Source organism: Rhea americana, unplaced genomic scaffold (genome assembly GCF_003343005.1).
Source record: "Rhea americana isolate MKP2758 unplaced genomic scaffold, rheAme1 scaffold_1, whole genome shotgun sequence".
NCBI classification, from domain to species: domain Eukaryota; kingdom Metazoa; phylum Chordata; class Aves; order Rheiformes; family Rheidae; genus Rhea; species Rhea americana.
Genome location: NW_028185038.1, coordinates 9,739,497 through 9,764,232, shown reverse-complemented (window position 1 = coordinate 9,764,232; position 24,736 = coordinate 9,739,497). Strand labels below are relative to the sequence as shown.

At 35.9% G+C, this 24,736-nt stretch overlaps 1 protein-coding gene across 1 annotated transcript in view; it reads left to right on the top strand.

Annotated features, from left to right (window-relative positions):
- The window catches only part of CACNA2D1 (calcium voltage-gated channel auxiliary subunit alpha2delta 1), a 337,698-nt gene that overhangs the window by 233,655 nt on the left and 79,307 nt on the right, over positions 1-24,736 (top strand). Inside the window, exons 7-10 of the mRNA XM_085298915.1 lie at positions 1,198-1,267; positions 2,140-2,190; positions 3,541-3,640; positions 23,308-23,466. Of these exons, the coding sequence (XP_085155041.1) occupies positions 1,198-1,267; positions 2,140-2,190; positions 3,541-3,640; positions 23,308-23,466 (380 nt within the window). The remainder of the gene's footprint in view (positions 1-1,197; positions 1,268-2,139; positions 2,191-3,540; positions 3,641-23,307; positions 23,467-24,736) is intronic.

The window sequence follows — 24,736 nt, the reverse complement described above, 5'->3', positions numbered from 1 at the left end:
ATTTACAGAACAATCTCAACAACTCAATTCTCTGAGTTCTGGGAATTTCAAAGTTCCTTATTGCTCTAGATCCCAGAGCACCTTGAGTGGTCTAGGTTGAGATTTTATCCAATGCTGGCCATTGACTTTGAGGCTCTTCTGGTATGCAAAAGTATGCAATGTTTTTTGTTGCTATTATACTGATAAATGACTTGGTGGTTATGCTGTAAGTGTTCTGGTTACTTATGTGCTAGTTCAGGTGATGGTCACTTACCAAAGAGTACATTTAGTCAAATCCCTGTTAGGCAGCTCCTCAAAGCTACTGGCTGTTTTTATATTCAAGGAGAGAGAATCATAACTCTTCCCATTTGTTTTACATGGCTGCATATTTAGGAAGAATCACCCTGGAGGTGCCTATATCTCTCTTTATTTACTAGACAGAAAAATGTTTAACATGGCTCTCCTGATGCTATTGGTATACAGTGAGAAAGCAAATTATAGTGTATTATTTCATTTCAGGTAACTTTTCACATTTTTATTTCTGTTTGTTAAGATGTCAGGCATTTTGGAAAGGCTCATTTTGTTTTTTCAGTAAGGAAATATTGTTACTCTTGTTGAAAATTATGATAAATCTTAGATTAAATACTTAAAAAAGGTTATTAATCTTCCCTTGTTTTTTACATACACTTTGATATTTTTATCTGATGTTATGCTCAGAAAAAGTGATACTTTCATGTCTCTTTTGTAATTTATGGTTTTAGGCCAAGCTTTCTTGACTCAGAGAATAAATTTTTAGATGCAAAACTTCACTTGTAACAGGACTGTATTACTATATATAACATAATTAAATATTTAACTCTTTTTAAAATAAGGTATTTTCTTGTTCAAAAAAATATTTCATATTGCAAATTTTTTGGTAGAAGTGGTGGTTCTATTAAAGTCATTACTCAACTGTAGTCAATAAATATTTTCTTCAACAAGATTTTGTCCTTTAAAACCTTCATTATAGTTCTATTCTATTCTGTTCTATTATGTGCTCATAAAATAGCTATGTCTGTCTGTATTTATATATATATATTTGAGAAATAGATTGCAAAAATACCAACCTCTCTTGCAGGATGCTRCTATTTATGCAGAGCCTGTGACATTGATATATTACATTTAAAATACTTTAGATATTTTTCAATTTATTCTATACATTTTTTCCTACTTTTTTAGCTTCCCCATGGGTAGATAAAAGTCGAACTCCAAACAAGATAGACCTGTATGATGTTCGTAGAAGACCATGGTAAGCTTTCATTAAAGTGCTTTAAAGCAAATAGATCTCTTGATTTCTAGATAAGATTTTAAAGAAAGACATTTTCTAATTATTATTTACCACTAATAKGCCTCACTTTTAAATATTTTTGCTTTCTTTCTCAGATGATTTAATTGTTCTCAGTAGACAGTATCTACATTACACTCTTTGTTATACGATATTCAGCACACTACGTAATACTGTTGCATTACACAGGCCTTTTCATTAGGAGGATGACTATGAAATAGATATGAAGACAAGGCAATTAAATACTTTGGTTTAGTGCCAAAATGGAATGTAATTCAGATTATCAGATTGAACCATTCTTCCAGATCTTTACAAACATTTACAAATGTGTCTCATTGGTTTAGACTGATGCAATGATCACCAGATCTCAGAGAGAGGGCACTGTGGAGGCAATGCTCTTCCTTAGTATTGTTTCTCAGGATTTTTTTCTGTTAGTCTCTCAAGGCATAATGAATGTTGATATTGGGATTCACACTATTTCAATGTACTCTTTATACAGACAAAATACCTTTCCCTAAGATGGGCTGATGCAGTAATTCAGTTCACCTGTCATCAAGATCTTTAGTTCTGAAATAGTATTCACCCTTTTCAGTTACTGACATCTGAAAAGAAGGTTTTTAATCAGTACGTTCTACTTCCAGGTTTTCCCATTGCCGTTTGAGCTTTRCTTAGAAGAATTAATAAGAGAAAATGATGGCACATGGTTTTCTACTAGATGCAATAGGGGGATACTGTTGCTTCAACTAGACTTGGTTCAGAGATCACGGAGTCGCTTAGATGAAACACAACAGTATTCTTTTCAAATGTGTATCATTTATATCTTTTTTTTATTTCAGGTATATCCAAGGAGCTGCCTCTCCCAAAGACATGCTTATTTTAGTTGATGCGTAAGTGTTTAATGACTGAATATTGACATTAGAGAGAAAAAAAGTACTTCATATCTTTTGCACAGATGTGTATATGCTGTAAAGGCAGAGAAGATTAGGAAGTCCTAATATGCGAGCATATAAAATCTTGTGAACAAAATAACCACACAGGAGAAAAACAGTTCCAAAAAGCCAAAATGAAACCTGAAAGTTGTTTAAATTGTTGTGAATAAGAAAGTGTTTTTTACTTAAGTCACTAAAGTAATCAATGGAAATTTCTCATGTGAATGCAGAATTTTCTGTAAAATAAAAACAAAAACAAATGACTAGAAGCATAAAAGTGTATGTAGTCATGATTTAATGAGCCTGAAGGATCAGAATTTTTGCAGACTTTRCACGTTTTACCTTCATATATAAATATTGCCAAGTTCCATTCCTGTAGAACATTAATCCCTAAGTAATCTAAATTATTTTAGTGGATAGATATATCTTATATTTCTACCTAAATGTGAAGTAAGACTAAAAGGAAATGGAAGAGAATTTCTGTGTTTTAGTAAAGGTTGCACTTTGTCAGTATAACCATCTTTGTTTGTCCTTATTGACCAGTTATTTAAATTGGGTTATTCTTTAAGGACAGAAAAGAATAATGTTATGACATGGAATGACAAATTTGCACCTGCTGTTTCTGATTCCCTGTAAAAACTCAGCGCATGTTTGGCATTTATACTGAGAGATTTATTCCATGTAGTATAGAAATTGAGCAAAGAAATTCAGAAAACTCTTGTTGCCTTGTCAAGGCTTCCTGTGTTTAGCCAATGTCAAGGGACTGAAGAAGGCATTGAACGCAATGTGTCAAACATTACTTTATGCTGGAAAAAATTCTCAATAAGAGAATTTGCATTTAGTGCCTTTAAATTTSGTCAAGTGCTTCCATATCAGAAGTGGATTTAATCAACATTTGTTATTTTWAAACTTCAGTTTGGGTTTTGCCTTAAATCAAAAAATGCTGCCGTTTAGGTATGTAAAATTGTGGAGCTCTATATAGGAGTATAAAATGCTGTGATAATGCATCAGTTGAATGTGATAAACTTTCTAGATTTCTTGAAATGAAAATGAGCAAATGATATATTACCATGACTTTATCTAAGCCTCAAAATTGTGGCTTTGTGTGTCAGTGTTGGACTTCATTTTTTTATTCTATTAATGTAAAGTCACTAATGGTTAGTTGGGGCTATATTAACACTTCAGGAAAATTATTGAAAATTCAAGTGTGAAAGTTGGTGAGATCACTCGTTTGTGCATTCTGTTTTCATTTTAAATGCAATTCATTAAAGTCATCTCTTTTTTTTCTTATTCTGCGGATTTTTTTAGGAGCGGGAGTGTCAGTGGATTGACACTGAAGCTGATCCGCACCTCTGTCATTGAGATGTTAGAGACCTTGTCTGACGATGACTTCGTGAATGTAGTTTCAGTAAGTATCTSCTCTCTCAACAAAGTTTGAATTGTCAACAAAGCCATAAACAAACTATTTTCAATGCCAGATATGAGGGACTAGAGTATTAAGCTCCTACGAGACTTGAACATTATTACAAAATACCATGTTTGGCTAAATGTTTTCTTATAAAGTGTAATGAAAAGTGATATGTTGTTGATATGTATACATTTGAATGAAGAGATAATCAATCAGCTGCAATAGTGAAATAATCAAAGCAAAAATCACTTAAACTTCTATGTGGTGAAATTCCCCTTTCCAGTGTATAGTTCTGATGTGTGTAATGCATCTTCTCTTTGTTTGGTACATGCAAATCCTGCTGAAATAATTGGTTCAATATTGCAATATGAGAGTTTATTTTGGGGGAAAGAATGAAACAGAGAAGGTTAAGGGGAAGTCTCTTTTCCAGACCGTAGACATTTGAGTTGCTTAATTGATGCACTGTGACCAAACAGGTACAGCCATWTGCCACCGAAGAGGTATTCCAGATAAGGTCAACAGCTGGCAAAGTAGCTTTTCCCATAATAAGTAATGCAATAAAGGGAGGAGTCCATGCATAGTCTTTAAAAATGCACACAATTTACATGCACAGGGACAGCACATGTGAAGTGCAGGTCAGAGAGGCAAGAAGAGGATCCTAAGAGTTATCAAATGGAGGAGAGGCTGCCTTTTTGGAGGGTGGCTTTTCAGCAGCTGCGATCTTTCAGTACATGATATGGTCTGAAAGTTCAGTACTGCGCATAATTACAACACTTTAAACTTGGATATTAGACTTAAAACTTCAGTTTCTTTAAAATAGAGTTTTATAACAGTTATTTAAAATAGAATTTTTGTAACAGCATTTCAGTCTTTTCAGTACTTACCTAGAATTTAATATCAAAATTTCCATTTTTCAAGAAGGAGGAAAAAAAATAAAATAGATTGGGGGAAAGGGGGAGCTAGTGTGGGCAACTTTTAGTTTTCGAGTTCATACCTTGAATGTCAAATGTCATGGTCTAGCCTTGGGCAGTTTGCCTCCCCTCCCCCCTTTTTTTTAGYTGTTGAACTCTAAAGTTTTAAGTCTAAGGATTTAGACTGGGAACACTGACATACTTTTAATGACAAGAGACAGTCTATGTGCTACATAACTCTGCAGTGATTTTGGAAGCAATTTTCAACTTCTATAGATGTGTTGTAGCCAGCCTGCAGGGAGAAAGACTTGAAATATCGCTATCAGAAATCTCTCTGAACAGTGCTTATTGCTTCTTCTTTTGCTATTAGTCTAGCTAGACCTCTCTCCTGGTAGTAGAGAAGAGCTTTTATTTGCAATGGCATTTCCTTTGTTAAATTTTTTGATAGTGGATTAGATGATTTTCTTTAGTATAAGCTGCAGTGAAAAAAAGTGAAACTAATGGTTTTGTAAAGGAAAATAGACTTTTCAGTAATGATGTGAGAGCTGAAATCTTGTTAGATTCACTACCTTTTTTTTTTTTTATTTTTTTTTAAAAAAAAGGCTTTACTCCCAACTACATCATTTTTTGCCATAGGAAGATCTGGAGCCTGGGTACCTCCTGGTTTACAGAGCTTTCCAAACTCTTTCCTTCATATACTCCCAACTGATCAGAGATGATATGTCTTAGCATTGACACCAAGGTAACAATCCGTACTTAGAGCCAGGGTGTAATTAGCTAAGGTTCAGTGTTATTCTAGTGAAACCCCAAGATTTTGAGTTGTATTAAAAGAGAACTAGAAATACTTGTGTATTTTCTGCATTTTGTTTTGTAACTTGTAATATGTAAGGAACTTTCTTCTTCGAATGTCAAATATTTGAGTCCAGAACCAAAGAAGACGTTTTGTGTAATACTGTGTTCATCCTCGGGGGAAGATGACACTCAGAARTATACATACCAGAACATGGCAACTCCAAATATTTTGTGCTGTGCAGTTTGGTGTTGTACATTTATGATTTAAAACTGCRTATTAAATCCTTTCAGTATTGCAATTCTTTTGTATAACTTATGTTTTTATGTATTTAAATGACTTACATATTGGAGTTGTAGGAAAGACTGTGTTTGTTGTCTGACAYTTTCTTTCTGTGACAGAAAATATGCTACAAATAGGAAGTAAAGGATTGTACTACTACTTGACATTCTTTAGGCAATAGAAGTAAGCAGAAGAAAGTTAGTCATTTTTTAGGGCTTTCCCCTCTTTAAAATTTTCTCAGTTTTTTCCACAGTCCAACCAAAGCCTCAAATCAAGGTTAAGTCAAGAGATTRTACTACTTTAAAAGCTGACATAGTAACACAGTATTATTTGTTCTCAAGGGTATTCATACAAGCATATGCACATGCATAGCTTTTATAAAGTGTTATCTACTACAAAGCTGATGTTAGTTACTTCTTCGTTCTTTCACATATGCTACATGTTTAGTAATGTGATTTTGAGTTAACTAGAGAGCTTTTCTGCAACTAACCTCTGCCAAGATCTTGCCCACAAAACACACATGTATAGTGGTGATTCATGCCCACAAATGAAAGACATGGATTTAGGCTCGTGTCARTCATTTCTAGAAAGTGACAGGGTGATTTAATAAACCATGCCTGATATATGGAGAAATCCTGGGGAACAGCAAGCTTAGAAGTGATGTGCTAAAATACATTAGTTCTACTGATTTAATATAATTTTTGCACTTATTTCCAGGGAGAAAGGGTTGAATGAACTATTAAATCACATAAAGACTGCCAGGGGTTAATATGTCACGATTTCCTCTGGGATTTGCATTTTTCTTATCTGAAGTGCTGCGCTTTGTTGCAGAAAGGAAACCTGCTGTTAGAAAGAGCTTAAACGTATGAGTAATACAGCTGTTTTCCCACTAATCCGGTTATATGCTTTGATAGCAGTAAGTGGTAGATGATAGGGGCAGCAATTCCATCCCAGCACGCTATGATTTAGTGACTTGGTTTCAAATGTTGACACAGAGAGTGTAATTTGTTTATGATGGTGTGTAGGCTGCAGCTTGCCGGAGAAATGTATTTCAACTTCAAGTCTGTAGAGGCGGGGAAACCATGCAAAGGAAAACACAGACATGCAATAGAGGATCAGGAGCTAGAGGGCTGCTTAGAATCACTCACCCTTTGTGGAAACCCAAGCTACTACTACTTGCTTTTTAGGAACTGGAAATTAGGTGTTATGAGCATACTGGTGATAACAGAGTCCGGATATYGGGAAATTGAAAGCTCATCTCCAGCTTTTATGCAGTTCTTGCATGTGGACTAAAAGCAGAGGGAAGGAGATTCTGGGTGAATTGTTTTCCAAGAAAAAAACCTATTCATCCAAGCAGTCAAATTGGCATTGGGGCTCATCAAAGTAATCTAAGGAATATACATTCCCCTTGTTCACTGATTTTGTATAGCAACTTACTTACTATGTAATTCCCACAGGCCTGTTCATTTGGACCCCGTACCCTCAAGTTATTACTAGYTTTATGCCTTCCTCATCACAATATTATTATGATATGATTAACCTAATRCCAACAGAAATGTTTAGTAAAGAGCTTTTCCATATGTGAAAGATCCTTTCCTTTTCAATTGCCTGTTCCCTCCTGTATTCCACACTTCAAATTACACTTATATTCTCTTAGATCCAGGGAAACACTCTCTCCTTTTCACTCCTTAACAAATTCTTAAGTTGTCTGAAAATTTGGCAAACACAACATGGTTGGAGACCTTAGCTGGAAGCCCTGCTRACGGGAGCACGATACTAGACTTTGCAACCTGTTAGCATGTTAGGTGTATGCTTTCTGTGCTAGRAGTTTTGGATTTGTATGAGTATATTTTATTTTCTTCTACTCAATTGACAAAGCTTCCAGAATTTTTTGTTTGTTTGTTTTAAAATTAACTTTGTCAGTTTCCTTCATTATCTTGCTTCCATTTAAGTGGTTTTGGTGAACTTTAAATTAAATTACRAATTTATATACAATAAAGATGTATTTTCATCCTGTGATTTTGAATTTTGACCCAGAGGGTTCAGTGGTGGTTAAGAATTCTAAATARTGTGACTACATGAGGAAGAAATACAACTTATCAACAGTATCGGGGGAGTTACCGGCTACACTAAAGTGGTAGAATGGATGGATCTGGAGGAGGAAATAAAAAGGACTTCTGTATGAAGGGGCTTGCCAGCAGACTTCCTAATGCTCTTCAGTCTTTACTTTCTCATTTTCCATAGCAGACAGTCTTAAGGAGAAAATATAAAGACATCTGTCATCTCTTTCATTATTTGATAAATTAAAAACAAAAAGAGACTCCCGCTGTCGGTCTGCATGAATATCTCTCTTATTGATGTGGTCTTAGAGCCTTCCAAGTACCAAATCGCAGTAGGTACTATTAAGTATACAGTCTCCTCAGAATCAGAGCTCTGTAAGGCAGGAAACAAATACATATTMTCTCTTTTTCTCTCAGTCAGTGAAAAATAACCTGAAGGCATGTTTAGAGATGAGTGTCAAGCTTTATGGTGATATTAACCATGAAACATCTAATTGTATCATGACCCTGAAGTTTTTCGTAAATTCCACTGCTCGTTTGCAAGATAAAGGAGAACGACTCTAGCTGCGGAGGAGCACACCTTCCTAGGAGGATCATTAGTGCTCCTTAAAAGAAGATCAGTATCTTCCACCTTCCCTGTTCAGGGACCAAGTGAACTGCTCTGTATGTTTTCAGAAAGGTATGTTTTGTGAGCTTTGTAGGTTCAGGGATGAAACAGAGTTTACGAACAAGTTCAAAATTTAGTATTCAAATGTTGCATTACTAATAATTTCAGGAAGAACTAAGCTAGATACCTGTGCAAATATATGTATGGGGAATATTTCTGAAGGACCTGTTTATCAGATGTAATGATGATGCKTATTTTGTAAATAAGAAAGGAGGCAATTTAGGGACCTGGTAAAAATTTGGGAACTGGAAAGCCAGCAGTTGTTAAAAGTTAGAAAGAATTTTCTTTCCTAATGGAATGAATGAGAGTAGAAATAGTGGCAAGAAATATTCTCCTATCAACAACATCACAAAATTTTTACGTGCTCACAGAATTACAGTTTTATTTTTATTCTCCTGTAAAAAAAAATGAAGTTGAAAAAGAAGTAAATAACACTCTATTAAAGTATTTCATGTGGAGTTGGGGTAGTGAGGAAGATTAGGAGGGGGATGTATTACTTAGTTCTTTGAAATGAGGTTAATTGTTGTCAACAGAAGGCTGATCCTTAGAAAAGCAGGTTTGTAGGAAAAAAAAAAAAAAGGCCATTAGGAGTCAGACTTCCTGCAACCTTCACCTGACACGATGGATCATAAAGGCTGGTGCAGCTTCAGTGACATGGCTGGAGACAGCTTTCTGTCTAAATAGTATATGGGTTGATGATTCACTTGGGAARAAGGCAATAAGTATTTGAACTTTAATTTTGAATATTTGTCTCCTGTATTCTGGCTGAATACTGCTACATAAATGTGTATAGTATCACTAATTTAAAAGAAAAATGGTTGGCTCAAATTTTAAAAAAAAAAAAAAAACAATCGTAGGTGCCTTCTGTCGGGACAGAAGGTGGTTTACAGTTGATTGCTTGGTTCAGGTAAGCATCATCTCAGAGTCCTGAATGAGTCTTCTGAGAAACTGAGTGTCAAATGTACTCTCAAACTCAAAAAAAAATATTTTTGGTTTTTGATTGCTTTAGAGCATATAAATGAAGAGGCTGAGAACTGAATTTATAAAAGGCAAGAAGTGCTGTCACTGGGGAAAGCTCCTAGATCCCTAAAGACTCTCAAAACTGTCAGAGGTTTTACAAGAATCATCAGCTGAAGCTCGATAAATTTGAATGGCAATAAATAGTTAATATGCTTCCATACTRCATCACATTGCAAAGAAAGATTCTTGTTGTCTTCATATCAATATTTAATGCTTTCCTGGAAGATGCACTTGAAGCAAGCGTCTACCACTAAACATAATCGTTAAGGTCTATTACAGGAGTAGCCATGGGAATTTTATGGGCTAGTGATATGTGGGTGTCGAGACAGCATGCAGGAGGTCAGACTAGATTATCTCATTCCCCTTTTTGGCCTTAAATCAAGAATACATAAAAATCTTCTTTGTTTTGGTTTATGTATTGGTTTTTTTTCTGTCTYGCTGAATTAACTGTTTATCCCCAGTAGTTGTTTATCATCCTCCTTAGTTACTAATGGTCTGGAAAGTACTTCATCGTCCTTGTGTGATATGAATACATTAGCCTTCATCTTTCTAAGTAGGGAGCATTTTCCTCATACTTCAGCCTTTTCTGTGTATACTTAACAGTTTAGCCATATCTATCTARCAACAGAAGTGTTTCATTGTTAGGCTTTCTTTTATCCATTGCTAGAGTTTCTCTTATCCCTGTTGTACTTAAAACTTCCATATTATCTTCAGTTTAACCAGCCCCACAATACTGTCTGTGCGATAGGACAGAATAGCAAGTGGTTCTATAAGCAGACAAATACSGAATAATCTGTGATAAAAGAGTTGAAAATGAAGTGTCGCTTTGCTGTCCCACTGATAAATACTCCCTGTGGTACTTGGTTACAAATATTGGTAATACTTGGGTTAAAATATTATGCCAGCATGTAAGRCCAATAAAATATATGAAACATCATGATGATAGTTCAAGGTTAAACTTCATATGCTCTCTCTGAGAATTACTGATARCACTAGAAACCATCTCCAGGAGCCGTGTTGGTGTGCCTGGTTCAGAACTGTGCTCGAGCTGAGAAGCCCTAGAAAAAGCAGAGGCAGCTGGATTCCACTCACAAGCAACTCACATTTCTGTGCAGAGACCCTCTAAACATACCCAGTAAACATACCCAGTTCATTACTGTGAAATTTATTCGAATGGAGAAAAGCACATGCTCCGACTGTTTAGTCCCAATATCTCATTTAAACTGATCCTTACATAGCTACACATAATTCTGAGAAAAGTTTAGAAGATGAAGAAGTCTTTTTTTTGTTTTTTGTTTTTTTTTTTTTTAGGTTACAAAATAATAACCAAGGCATCTGAATTTAGGGATTGGTTTCTTTACACATAAACTGTTTTTGCCCCCAACAAATGATCTGTTTTTTAAAAGTGTATCTATAAGATGTTTCACAAGAAGAAACAAAATACATACATTTTTATYGTAAATGTGAGATATTTTCAAGCATGATTTATAGGTAAGTGCTCTTTCAGAAAGCATAAAGATTTYGAAGCTACAATTCCTGCAACTTATATTAGAATTCTTCTCATCTAATTTTAACCGTGTAAAAGTTAAGTATCTCCTGTAAGATATTGTCTATGTTATAGTTACTGGAGAGAAATGAAAATCATCTCCAGAAGACCTTCATCTTGACTGTCTAGGACGCTCTCAGGACAAATCACAGCTCAGAGCGCCTTGACCACTAGACTTCCAATTTAAAAATGACTGAAATTAGATGAGCTGAATCCTACTATTACTGCTCAGTTGAGAAAGCGTAAAGGAATCGGTGGGAATGAAACAAATTTAAAAACAACAGGCAAATATTTAAGAATGAGATTAGGAACTTAAGTTTTATGTTTTTGTCTTCTTCTGTGTTATTATTTGTTTTGTTAGTTTCCACTATTATTTTATTAACTGTAAACTTTTGTTTGCTATGGAAGAAGAATGTCCAAAAGGTATGTAAGAGAGAAAAAGAAGTGGAAAGGGTAGGAAAAGGGGAAAAAAGACAAATCTTAAAACAAGATCTGTCTCATTTTAGATTTGTCACAAAGTGCTGATTCTAGGGAATAGCGTAATTGAGTGGATAAAGAGCCAAAGGAAATGGAAATTAGACATCGAAATTCTAATTTTAGATGTCAGGAGCAGGGGTGTTGCTGGAAATTGTACATTTATTGGTATGCTCTATAACTTACAATTCAAGATGTGTAGAAAAGCCACCTCTATTCCCTCCTGGAGGGATTACTTTGGGCGTCAATACAGATTTTTATTGTCTCCTCTTTTCAAGTGTCAAGAGCAGATTTTGGTCCAGTATTTGTTCCTTTCCCAAAGATTTATCTCATTCTGTGTTGCAATAATTTCTTCAGCAGATATTTCATGGCCTATTAGTTACATCGTTATTGAACACTGCTGCTTCTGAGCCTTCAGGATCTTTTTGACAAATTTAGTATTAAGCATTTTTGCAGCTCATAGCTATATGCATTCCCTATGTATTATATATGTGTCTCTATCACCATGAAAACAAAAGGAAAATGTGATGTATTTCAAGTTTCAAGAAACATCACTATTACAAATTGTTATGTTATCTTAATTTTATTTCATCCTATTTCATCTAATTGAAGTATCAGTTAAAAAGTACAGAGGTGCTCCTACTAAGCCATAGAATTAAGTTTACATTTTTTCTACAAAGCATATGTAGAATTATGCTCTGTAGCTGAAGACTAGCTCTATGTAAATCATAGGATAGGAAAAAACAGTTATTTTATAACAACATACGAATGCTGAACTTTAACACCGCATATTTTATTTTTGCTATGTCAAATTACAGACCTTTATTCCTTGAACAGCCTCAATGTTTTCAGTATTATACTGGGATACATGCCGATGAAACTTTGCAAATTGCTTTCTTACTATTCTCTAAATGGCTTCTGATAAATATTTATAATATCCTCTCACTGCTAAAGTATAGATTGTAGCTGGCCTTATTCAACATTCAGTTATTCTTGGGATTAACCCTAAAATCCTATTACAGAGCCTACAGCAGCAGGGGAGGAAAAAAGAAAAAAAAGGAAAAGAAAGCAGCAAAGCTGGATTTCTTTACAAGATGAAAGCCTGATGAAATCAGATCTATTTCACTATTGCTCATTTAATATGTATAGATACAACTGGGTCACCAAGCTGATTTAGCCATGAGGTAGAAGTAGCATAGCAACGAATCCCAGTAGATTGAAGATCAGCAGCACTGGTATCTGATTAGATCTTCAGCAAGCTGACCGTATTTTCCATAATTTTCAGTATTCCCAAAGTAATATTTCTGATTTATTCATCTATCACGATAACACTGTTTAAAATGGATGAGTTGTGTCTTTGTAGCAAGTTAAAGTATAATTACTGCTTTGTCCAAGTTTATCTGATTTTCTATAAATGCTAAATGTTTCTGAATGTTTGAAAATATACGTATGGTTAAAGACAGTTTCTCATTTAATATCAGTTTATATATATAATATTAATTTGTTAAATGTCATTTCAAGCAATTCTGATTAGACATGTTTAATCAGTAAATGTCAGTAAACTAACTGTGGGATGAGTGATGAGTATCTTTAGGGAGATAGCAAATAAATTGGAATAATCTGAATTTTTAGTTTGACTTCATGTTAAACAGTAGGTAAATAAGATTGTTATCACTTGTAGAGTGTTTGGAGAGGCAGAAAGACATTTAGAGAGAGGATCAACTGAGAAATGTTAACTTTTTACAGCTTTCCCTATTGTGTATATTGTAAAAGCGATTTGTGAAGCCATTGGAAGTTCAGATGCTTGTTTTGGTAATAAGGATCCTTTGTAGGGAAAAATAGATACGCGTCCTCCCAGAGGTGGGACCTCCTGTGTTCACCATTCGGATTTTTTTTTTTCTGATATTTTGGTTTTTGATATTTGTAGATTTTTTGACTCATTTGGCACCCAAGAGCTTAATTGTTTTAACTTAATGAGAAAATTTTGCCATTCACAGAAAGTGCTTATGACCACTACCAAAGGTGTAAATTTTCCATGTAAAATAATATTAGTAATACCAGGTCAAATTTTTTATTGTAGTGCCACCTAGTGACTAAAGYCTGAAAAGTTTTTAAAACTTACTGATTTATTGGGTTTGACTCATTTGTATTGTGCTGAGGATTGTAGCAGTCCTCAGCAGGTGAATGTTTTGCCCGCATTGCATCAGATACATAGATTCCAGACTGAGCTTGCTTTCTTCATTAGATTATAAAAACAATTAAGCATATATATATATATAAATAAATATATATATTTTTATCTAGATGCATCAGATGCAGCAGAAGTTTTCTTGATCATCAGAAATTCTGATGAGCAGTTTCTGATCAAGAGAAATGAATGCCTCAGCTCTTCATAATTTTTCTTCCAAAAGCTGATGTTTGTGATGCCCCTGTTGATGATGTCTGCTTGTTTGCCAGACCTGTCATTATCAATAATTTTAATTCAGAGTTCAATGAAGTGGATTCTTTGGGTTTTCTTACAATAAAAGAAGCAAAATGAATTTAAATATTGTGCTTATAGTTAAATAATACAGTACAGTACAGGTTTTTCTCTGGCAGTGCTATATTATTCAGAATGAATTTCAATAACTGGATGTGCCTTTTGAAGAAGTTTTAGTGACAAGGGCTTCTTAGGAGAATTCATACTTTAAGAATTTGTGCCTTRTTTGCCCTTGTGGTTAAAATAGGAGATAGTAAAATAACAAATATTAAGTTGAAAAGCAAATTTGAGGACAAAGGAAATGGAAAAGGCAAGGGCATGTTCTAGCTCCATCCTTGCCTCTGATTTACTTGATTTCTTCTCTGTTGGTTCACTTTTCTCACCAATAAATGAGAACAGTTTACAGCTATTTCACAAGGAGTTCAAGACAGTCACATTTACAAAGATCTGTGATGCTAAAGTGCGGATATCCCAGGGAGTCACATGCTATGTGTTACTTGCTAAAGCTTGCCAGTCTGGGAGAGGTTGACTGTTACCTGCAAAAGACAGATTTATCAAAAAAATTCCTGATAGGTAAGACAATTTCTATCTGTTCGGCAGTTAACATATTGAACTGAATCTTTTTTCAGGAAGAATATATGAATATAGTATTATATGTGTTTTCCTTCTTCTCATCTCTTTTGTTTGCTGCTTTTCCTGACTGCTTTTTAGCTTTGATCTTTCTACTCATCTCCCTCAAATACTTTTCAATCCTTKTATATCTCCCTTCTTGCCATCCATTTGAGTCACTTAGTGTCATCTGAATACTGATGCTTTCTTCCCTTCATTTTGCAGCCTTCCTGTGTGAGTTCTTTTGCTAATTTGTCTCATAACACCCTCTCAAAGAAAGCACTTGTTGTAGGGCCTCTTGCTGATATTCGTTTCTGGTTTCCCAACATATCCCCCAAGCATATCCACAAGAATGGAAAGAGGCAGAGTAAGTAAATACACATCTCTTTTCCTCTTCCCTTGAGGCCTCTCATACCCTGGTGTTGGGGTAGGAGTTTTAAAGGAAGATGCTCACAGTGGAAGCAGGTCCTGGTTCTGGAGAAGCAGGTCTCCAGGTTCTGGAGGAAAGGAGACTTTTGGCAATGTAAAGGTAACTCTTCTAGCAGCAGCACAGTGTCTGAGAGCACCAGCCCTTCCTCTTGTCCCTTGGTTTAACCCTTGGGGTGCTGTGGCTTGCAGTGTTTAGGGGGGCTGCGTGCCCAAAAGAGCTACCCATTGCCTACTCTAATGCTTTGATTCTTGACTGCGGTTCTGTATAATTTTCCACTAGTTTTGCAAAATGATGCTTCTCTGAGTGGAAGGATAGTGGCAAAGTTCTTGATTCACAAGATTATGATTTCTGCTTCTGACCTTCRTGAAGGTGCCAAGGTTCAAGCAGCATTAAATTCAAAACTCTCTGAGTTTCGTGATGAATTGAATTGATTAACTTATCTTCAAATTATTGAGTTGCCTGACACATGGCCAGTTTGAGGTCAGCTAAGATATATTCTAACACTTTTAGTGCCTTAGCTGCAGGCTGGGTATCCCTGCCCCCCGTCGGTGAGTAGAAGGTCAGTATTTCCTCAGACCTGAGGATTTTTCTGTGAGGTCCCAAAGGCAGACACTGCAAAAGGCATAAATAATTTGGGCGAGGAGAAATCATCTAGTGAAAAATATAGCTAATTTCTGTGGCTTGTTGTATAATAACAAAATAAATTTCATAGCACTAATACTTTATGTTACTTTAAAATAAAAAGTTAAGATTATCTGGTTTTCCATGACTTCCAATATATTATTTGTCCTAGCTCTGATATAGGAGTAAGYTTTTTAAATAGTTGAGAAAGCAGAAGCTGTCACTGGTGGTGACATACTGCATGGGCAACTTTAGATTTTAACAACTGAATGATTTGCCTCCAAATGTCATCTGTTGTCTTATAAATGACTCACTGAGCCCACAGCATAGTACACAAATTCCATTTAGGTTTCTTTTTATCACAATAGCATTTTTATGATATATATTTATCTTTACTGCAATTATTTAGGAGGAAATGCCAGTCTGACAAATACCCAACTGACATGTTTATTAAGGATATAATGTAGACTGTAATTACCTTAATTTTAAACCTTTGAGAGGACTTAATATTTTAGGAAGAATAACATAGATGTGGACTTTCCAAAGTGGCAACTYGTTTTTCAGGTCATGCTTGTTATTTCTTCAGGTAGGTATTAAGTGATTGACTGTGTATAGTTAGAAGCTCTCCAAGAAATCATCCAAAACTAAATAAGCGTTATTGTGGTTCTTAGGAGATAACCAATAATTGTCAAAGGCTTATTGAAATATTTTTGCTTTTGCTGTCTCAATATGTGAAAAATTATTCATTGCTAGCCTAGTTCAGATGAGCGCAATTGGAAGCCGGCTCAGTGGGCTACTTCTCACCTGATTCAAAGTTCTGAATAGTCACAATATTTGTCCCGTTGTCAACTGATTGTACAGCAAAATTATTTTAGCACCGGGTGGTGGGAATGACAAGCCAATTTTAAGGGCAGTCTGTAGCCTTTTCACTTGAAATCATGCTGTTACTTCAGAGCTTTATTGGAGTTCAAATTAATTAAATGTAACCCTGAATTTTATCTGCTCCCTCTGGATATTTTCATCAGTCACACTTCAGCCTTCAGGGTCTTGCCTTCCCCTCCTAGCAAGCAGGTAAATGTTCATTTTGGAGGATTATTTTTCCATCTACTGATTCCTTTATCTAATAAAAAACTCTTCTCACTTTGTTGACTGATGTCAACATAAATGTAGACTGATGTATTTCAAATGCTCATATATTTTCTTAATTAAATTATAGCATTTGCAGTCTTTTATTGATCTAATTCTCTCCTGTACAAATGTGTTATTTCTCTCCTCTGTTTTGCATCAGTCTTTGTCTGTCCATAGATGCAGCTATTTCGCCTTGACTCTTCTTCTTTGTTCAGTTTACATCCTGTATAAGCACGGTACAGTTTATTTGTTAGCTGTTTAAAGAGCCTGAGCCAGAATTCCTGTCAATTTTTATAACATAGATTTTGTATGCACGGGCACCAGTGCACGTGCTAGTACCTGACCTTCATAGAAATAGTTTTCCTCATACCATGTGCAGGAATGGTAGCAAGTAAGATTTTTTGTTTTGGAATTTAATGTTGGTGACATTTCAGAGAGGAATTAATATTTGTGAGTAAATTTTCGCTTGAACACCTATGCCTCTGTGTAGCTGCAGCCTGAGGCACAATATGCATTGACCATAAGACTGAGTTTATGGTTACATGAAAATTAACTCATTAAATAATTTGCATAAAATGTTGCTGATGAAGCAGAACATACTTTTCACTCTTCTTCAAAGGAAATTGGATTTTTTAGAGCAGAGCTACCTATCTGACAGTGTTTTTATTCTGCTTTCCAAGTGCAAGATTTGTACTGCAATGCCATCTCACAGTTAGAATTCATTTTCAAATCATGTATTTTTAAAGTTACTTTACCTGAGTAATTTTCCCATCTTGGTTACAAAATTAGGTCAAGGCAAGCAGAAATAATTTCACAGCACAATAATATTTTTACTCTCACATGATCTATGTACCTAATAATCATAGGGTGATTCACTGGTTACTTTTAGAAGAATATCATTAAGTGTGCCAGTGCTTTGCATCAAAGTGAATTTATTTTAAAAATTCTGTAAGCATTTGGTGGTTTTGCTGTGTGAGCAAAACATGCTTTGCTGCTTCTATGAGCACAGCAAATAAGAAWTAACAAAAGAAGATATAGAGGAGAAAAAGAAAAATGAATGACAGTAATTTGAGCCTGGGGAAAGAGCTCTTGTAAAAGACAAGAGCTTCAGAGTCATGCAAATATGAATGTTAAGGGTCCAGTTGGGAGTCATACATTTTAATTGCAGCAGAGGATCGGCCTGACCAATATTCTAGTCTGGGAAGTGTGGAATAGACTGAAGGAATCCTCACACTGAAATTTCATATCTAGACAATCTAATCCCTTTCATGCTTTTCTTACTGCAGAAAGTTTTGGGCCATGACAGTACATCTATATTAGTGGGGTTTTTTTGTTTGGTTGGTTTTGGTTTTTTTTTTTGGGGGGGGGCGGGGGATTAAGCCCTGATAAATGGAGTATTATGAAAATAAATAAGCAATCTTTGTCATATCATCCTGCAAAAACGKTTCTTTTGTAGAATGCTTGATTAAATCCAGCAGTGCAGAATGGTTTTTCAAGCCCTCATTCAYGCTTCTGCATTTTTGTAGAAATGCTCCTTGTGAAGCCTAGGGAGCTGCGTATTGATGGAAAGGGGGACGTAAAACTTAGTGTACAGTCATTTGAGAATAACTTGTTCCTACAGATTATGATGGCCTGGGGAGTACTACTCTAAAATACGACATAATAATAACTCTTTTTATTAATTAGAAAGAAATACGAAGATTCTTATATGGGTATTCTCATAATATATATCCCTGCCTAGCACAAATCAATACTATTTTTTAGCAGATAAATACTGTAGGAAAACAGGAGATGTACCGTGAAACAGTATCAATATCTTGCCAAAAGGCGGTATTAAACCATGAGGAATGAGGAAAAATAAGTTCTCTGGAAAAATAAATGCAACATGAAGATGACATATACTAGATTAGCTTCAAACAACCTGATGCTCAAAATCAAAACAGTGGTTTTTACTGTCTGAGCTTTGCATTCATGTAGGAATGGCTGCTGATATGACAGGGATATTGGAAGTTGAGGCAAATTCATGCTTTCGTGGGGCACTGACATATGCATTTGCAAAATAAGAAATTACACGTGGAATCCTAAGTAAGGACCCAGGAGCATTCAGTATAGCAAAAACTGTCACAACAGTGCCTGGATTTGGATAATTATACCAGGCAAAACAGTTACAGCTCTGTGGCTATGTTCAAGAAGGATCTGGAGAAAAACTGCGTGAAGCCTGCTGCGGAGGGTGATGCCTTTCTCGGTTGGTCGTCTGTGCTGTAGGCTGTACTGTATTTGCCACTTTAAAGTCACACCCACTGAGTCCTAATGAGGCAGGAGCCCCATTGATTGAAGAAGATATTTGATATAAATCACCAGTAATTCATATTTTGGAGGGTCCTGAGAGCCAGGGGCATGCATACGTACACATCGAATTCCAGGAGATGGAAAACTCTGAGAAYCTCTTAAGCATTGTACTAACTTGAATTAAAATTTAAAGCATAATTAAAGGTGGTTTGATGAATTCCTGCATTCTTTTGTGCTGTTTGTTGTCCTGTGTGTTGTTGCGTAAGTTGATGTTTGCTGCTGAGAGCAGTTCTGTACTTTGTACTAGGCCTGTACTTTGTACTTAAAAAYGCTGACATTCAAATCAGGTAGTATGAAGTACTTTAAAATGCTTTCCACTGCCTTGACATAAGGACAAAAATAGTAGGAAAAAAGGCCCTAGGTGTCCTTGTTGCCATAAAAGCAGATATAATACGAGAACCAATTGCTGTATTTGTTGATCCCCCTCGGTTATATCTCTGTATTATTTTTTATTTATGCCTTCTGGCTATCAGCTTTATTTTCTCTGTATGTTTGATTCACCTTGCTATTTTTATTTTCTGAAAGATGAATCAGCAGTTAAAAAAAAATGGTTAAATACTCCTACTGATAAAAATCAAAATATGTATATATATACTTATGCACATTAATTGATTTTATTTACTGGTTTTTGAGAATTAAGCAGAATGTCACTGAACTCTAAAGTGATAATTTTCTGGATTCAAAAATGTGACTAATTAAATACAACAAAACTTGGTGCTATTGTTACATTGCTACAGTCAACATTAAAAAGACCCACTGTGTTTCTCAGATGAAAAATTGAGTCTGGCRTTGTCAGAAGTAGCCAAAATGTTCAAAATTCTATCTTACAAGAACAAGTAAGAAATAAAAAAATGCCCTTTTTACTCTCCATCTATTCTGGGAAGTCTAACTGATGCTGCTTCTAACTACTTGATATTTATACGGGAGGTATAAAGAGTAGCTACTTTTTTTTTTTTTTTTTTTTTTTTTTATCAAGCTTACTTCTCCTGCAAGTTTTCCCAAGCTACCTATTACACAACCTCTAGAAGGTTTTCTTCCCCAAAACCTGAAATATTCTCCCGAAGTTAAAACCTTTTGGCTTGCCAGGATTTTTATTATACCATTGGCTTCAGGTCATATTAATGATTCTGCACTAAAATATAAAAAAAAAGCAAGAAAGAAGAAAAAGCAAATTTAATCCTTGCACCTAATTTACAGCGACAGAACTTCAGTGAAATCGGTTGTGTCATGTTAGCATAAAACTGYGCGGCGGAGTGGAATTGGGCCCGTCTGGGAACTCCTTAGCCTTGCTGTAGTTAAGTCTGTTTTCAGAGATTGCTGCGTTGTGGTGATATTCTGTGGAGTGGAAATGTGGATTCCTTTTGCCCTGTGTGTGACCTACCCGTGGTTTGCACCTTCGGATCAGCCAGTCCATGCGTGACGGTCTTAAGTTTTGTAGCACTACTATTTATAGTGTCACTATACTAAAAGATCAGTGGCTTTCTATATGTAATTTTACAAAGTTTCATTACTCTATCCTTGTTGTTGCACTGCTTTCTTGCTATATGTTACAGAAACAAAAAACTGTGTAATGAGTGCAAAATGAAATTAAATTTCTTCCAAGTTTTTTAATAGCAAAAACCTAGTACCAGCTAAGGTCCTGTAGTGAACAGTGAGGATAAAATAGTATTTAATAACTATTTATTAAGTGAACCTCGTTTATGGTATGTGCYGAAAGACACAAATAGCATTTGATCATGTAATAAAAATCTCATACCATATTTAAATTTCTAAAAAGTTARGTTTAACAAGCAGAAGCAAATGTAAGTCCGGCACCTGCGTTCCTGGATTTGCAACCTGCCTACCTTTTGTTATAGTTGTTTTGCTTACCTAATCCATGCGAACGCATGAGCAGGAGCGTCCCTCCGAGGCCACCCCGAGGAGATCCTCCACCTCCGTGGCTCAGCGGCGGGAGGGCGGTGGGAGCGAGGACAAGGCTGCGTCGTTTCGCGGGTTACTTCTTGTGGCAGTCAGGGGAGGAAATGCAACGTTCCCTGAAGTGTTCATCCATATTGCATTAGAAGGTGCCTGGATAAACCGCTTAAAGGTGTCAGGAGAAAGCAACCTGACAAAAGGGCTCCGCCGTCCTGTCGAGGCCCGCGAATAGCTTCGTGGTGACACTACGAAGTAAAACTTGACTAGAAGCATCAATTTTCCATCCAAAGTAGAAATTAGGTTTTCGGTATTGCCTATGGAGGTTAAAAAGAATCTCTAAGCAGGGGCTAAAGAATATAAGCTGCCTTGGTGCTGATTTTTCACTCTCCGGCACTTGCAACGCAGGTCCTGTGACCCTCAACTGCAGACTAAGCAATTAAATCTGCTAATCARACCTCCAAGCCTGAACTCAGGTATCTGGAAAATCGTATAATAACTTATATGAAAATACTAYTAGACAAGAGACAAATGAGGTTATTAGGTATTCCATGTACATGAACAATGATAAAGTTGTCTGGGTATATTGCATTTGTGCAGCAAGTCTGAAGCAGCACCGTTGTGCTGCACCAGGCTTCAGTGATTCACCTGGTAGCTCTCTGCCATCTGTCCTTCTCCATGGATGTTTGTGTTTCCTGACCTGTTAGACATTAAATCATTTATGCTTTCCATACATGATGATTTTTTTTCTTGTAGAAGTCTTATTTTCTTCACTTTAATATCTTTATTTATTAATTACTATTACCTGATATAAGAGTAATATTTGTGACTTACTTTCAGTGGAATTATTTTTGACTGCAAATATAACACAAGATTTGAGCATCAAATAATTTTCCTGTAGTACAATTTAGTTCAAATCTATTCTGTGTATTTTAGAAATTTTATTTTTAAATTATTTTATTTTTTTATTATTATGCATAAAGGTAATAGAAAATCATAGCAGAGTGCTAGTCTGAGTAGTTATTGAAAACTTTTACCTTATTTGCCTTCTTAGATGCAGTGCAATTGAACTAACTAGCAGTGCTGAGACCTGCTTAAACCTACAAGGCCTGATTTTTATGTTATTTTAAGGCTTTTCACCAGGCTGACAGTATAAAGAAAGTGCACTTACATTTACTTTCACTAAAGACATTTAATCAGGGAGAGACATAAYAATCTGTTTTCAGCTGAAACATGAATTAGGATGTCAGGATTTAAGTGCCTTTATTGAGATTCGGAGTTTTACAGAGATTTTAGTCATGTTATTTGCCAATGAGAAAAAAACCCACAGAAGAAATCTGGATAGGCAAGGCAGTTGAAAAAAAATGTCCAAAACAATATATATTTTTATTAATATTTGTCAATTGAATATTAAATGCAGACCACCCTGTTGTAGTTTAAAGGAGGTTTTCATTCAAACAGTGTTCAACACGGATTATGCACTTTTAGCCGAGACTGCAGGTGGAATCGTGTGTGCTGCAGCATTTTTTTTTCTTTTAATTCTTACCTTGGGCTGTAGCCAGATAGATACAGAGGTAGGTGGAGAGTGAAACATACATCTATGTCTCTCTCTCTCATATATGTAAATATAAATATATATATATGTATATTTACATGCAAGAAAATTTTGAAGCACTCATAAATTTATTTCTACCTGGAGAGGAAAAATTTTCTTCATACAGTTTTTTCTATCTATATTTTTAAGTGCTGTCATAGCCTTGTATAAAAGGTAGAAATTGTCACATATTAGTCTTTGTGGGGGCAGAAGAGCTCAGAAATGTATGTTCTCAGTRCACAAATTTATCATGTTCTTAAAAAATAACCTTTTATCTACTGCTRTACTCTTAGGTTCTTTCTTTGTCCTAAGATTATATTTTGCTTTGTACAAGCTGCACCTACTAACTGATTATGATCAATTGAGGTTGATTGCAAAATAACAGACTTATRGCTAGATTAATACATACAAACTGGAAGTCATTTGATAATATAACCAACATTTTTTACTGTTAAAAAGTATAAATATTTTCCCTCATTTTTGCTTTATTTCCCTTAACTCTGTGTTTCTTGAAACAAAGTTTTGGGGAGTTTTATCATGTGGGAGTTTCCACAGTTTTGTTGTGTTTTTTTTACAACAAAGGGTAAAGGACCAAATGTCTTCTTTTATTATATTTATTGCCCAAATTTGAAATCTGCAGACGCTAGTGAACATCCTGCATGCCATGCAAATGAGTATCCATGTGTCCCATTCTTTATCTCACGGATCAAGGAAACATGGGCCTAAGTACGCAGAAAAGAAAAATAGATGAAGTGTGCATCACTGACTTTAATGCTGTTTTCTATTTATTTTGCAGTTTAACAACAACGCGCAGAATGTGAGTTGCTTTAATCATCTTGTCCAAGCTAATGTGAGGAACAAGAAGAAGCTGAAAGAAGCAGTCTATAAAATCTCTGCTAAAGGAATTACTGATTATAAGAAAGGCTTTAGCTATGCTTTCGAACAGCTGCTAAATGTGAGTATGAAAGGTGCCTCTCCCGGTTGTAAAGCGCAGTGGTAGACCTCTGATGTCCAGATGGCCACTGCGTGCTCCTCCATCAGCAGTGGTAACCAGCTGGGTGACAAACAGTACACTGCCTTTATTCAGCGAGAAATTATGCCCCAACGACGGGCTGCTTCCTTGCAGACCCCTCAGCAACCTGATGGGTTCCTAAGATTTGTGAACAAATTCGTTTCTCACCATTCTCATCGTTTTGGAATAGTTTATGTATGTTTTAAAAAGATCTCTATGTTTCGCCTTCTTAAAGACTACAGATCGGATTTTCACCTTAATGTGGATAAAGTTACAACAATTTACAGAAGCTAGGGAKCCAGCTTAATAAGCATGATGTTTGTCATTTTTGCGTTCTTCTTTTTATTTCCATAACGCCTCTCAGAGGAGAGGCAGGTTCTGGCTGCTTTCCGGCCGTTGCATGCACAGCCTGGGCATGGAGCTTGCTGACAAATTTGTAACCTTGGGAAATATTGGTGGAGGAGAAGAAAATATAATATTTTCAAAACATTTTCTCACTGGATCAATCTTTTGCCTAGCAGAGGGCTTTGGTGGGGAAATGATTGCGTGCCCTCTACTGATGGCTGTGTGAAACTGCAAATAGGAGCTCAAGAACTGGCTTTTTTGATCTCCATTCCCCTTTTTTGGCATCTGTTTCCATCTTATGCAGAAGGAACTAGGATGATACAAGAAATTTTGCCAAACACAGCAGGCTCCTCACAGGGTTTATATTTGATTGCCGTAACGTTTTACATTAGGTGCAGTCCCAATATATACACTCACTTTGCACGGGCAGTACTGAGAAATGCTGAATACGGCAGAAGCCTCGAAGCGCACAGCTCCACAGGACTGAATGCGGTGCTGGCATGGTGGAAACACGCCTGGCAGCGAGCCTCGTGGTTGGGACTGGGTCCGCCTGTCCTGAGAGCGGAGGCGTGATTAGTCTCGCAGGGCCTCGGCAAGCCTGTGAGCGGTGCCCGGCCACCGTGGTTGGGTCCAGCAGTTGTGACAGCTATTTCAAACAATTTTCCTCAATATCAAAGAAATATCTTCTTTGCACCAGAAAAAAAAAGGGGGGGGGGGGAAAAAGGCCATCTGTATATTGGTGCRTGGAAATAGATACCTCAGGGTTTTCTTAGCATAATAGCTAGCATACTAATTCAAGTGCATATTCATAATCTGGATTCCATAATTTCTAGGGTTTTTTCCCCCATTTTTTTTTTTTGGGGGGGGA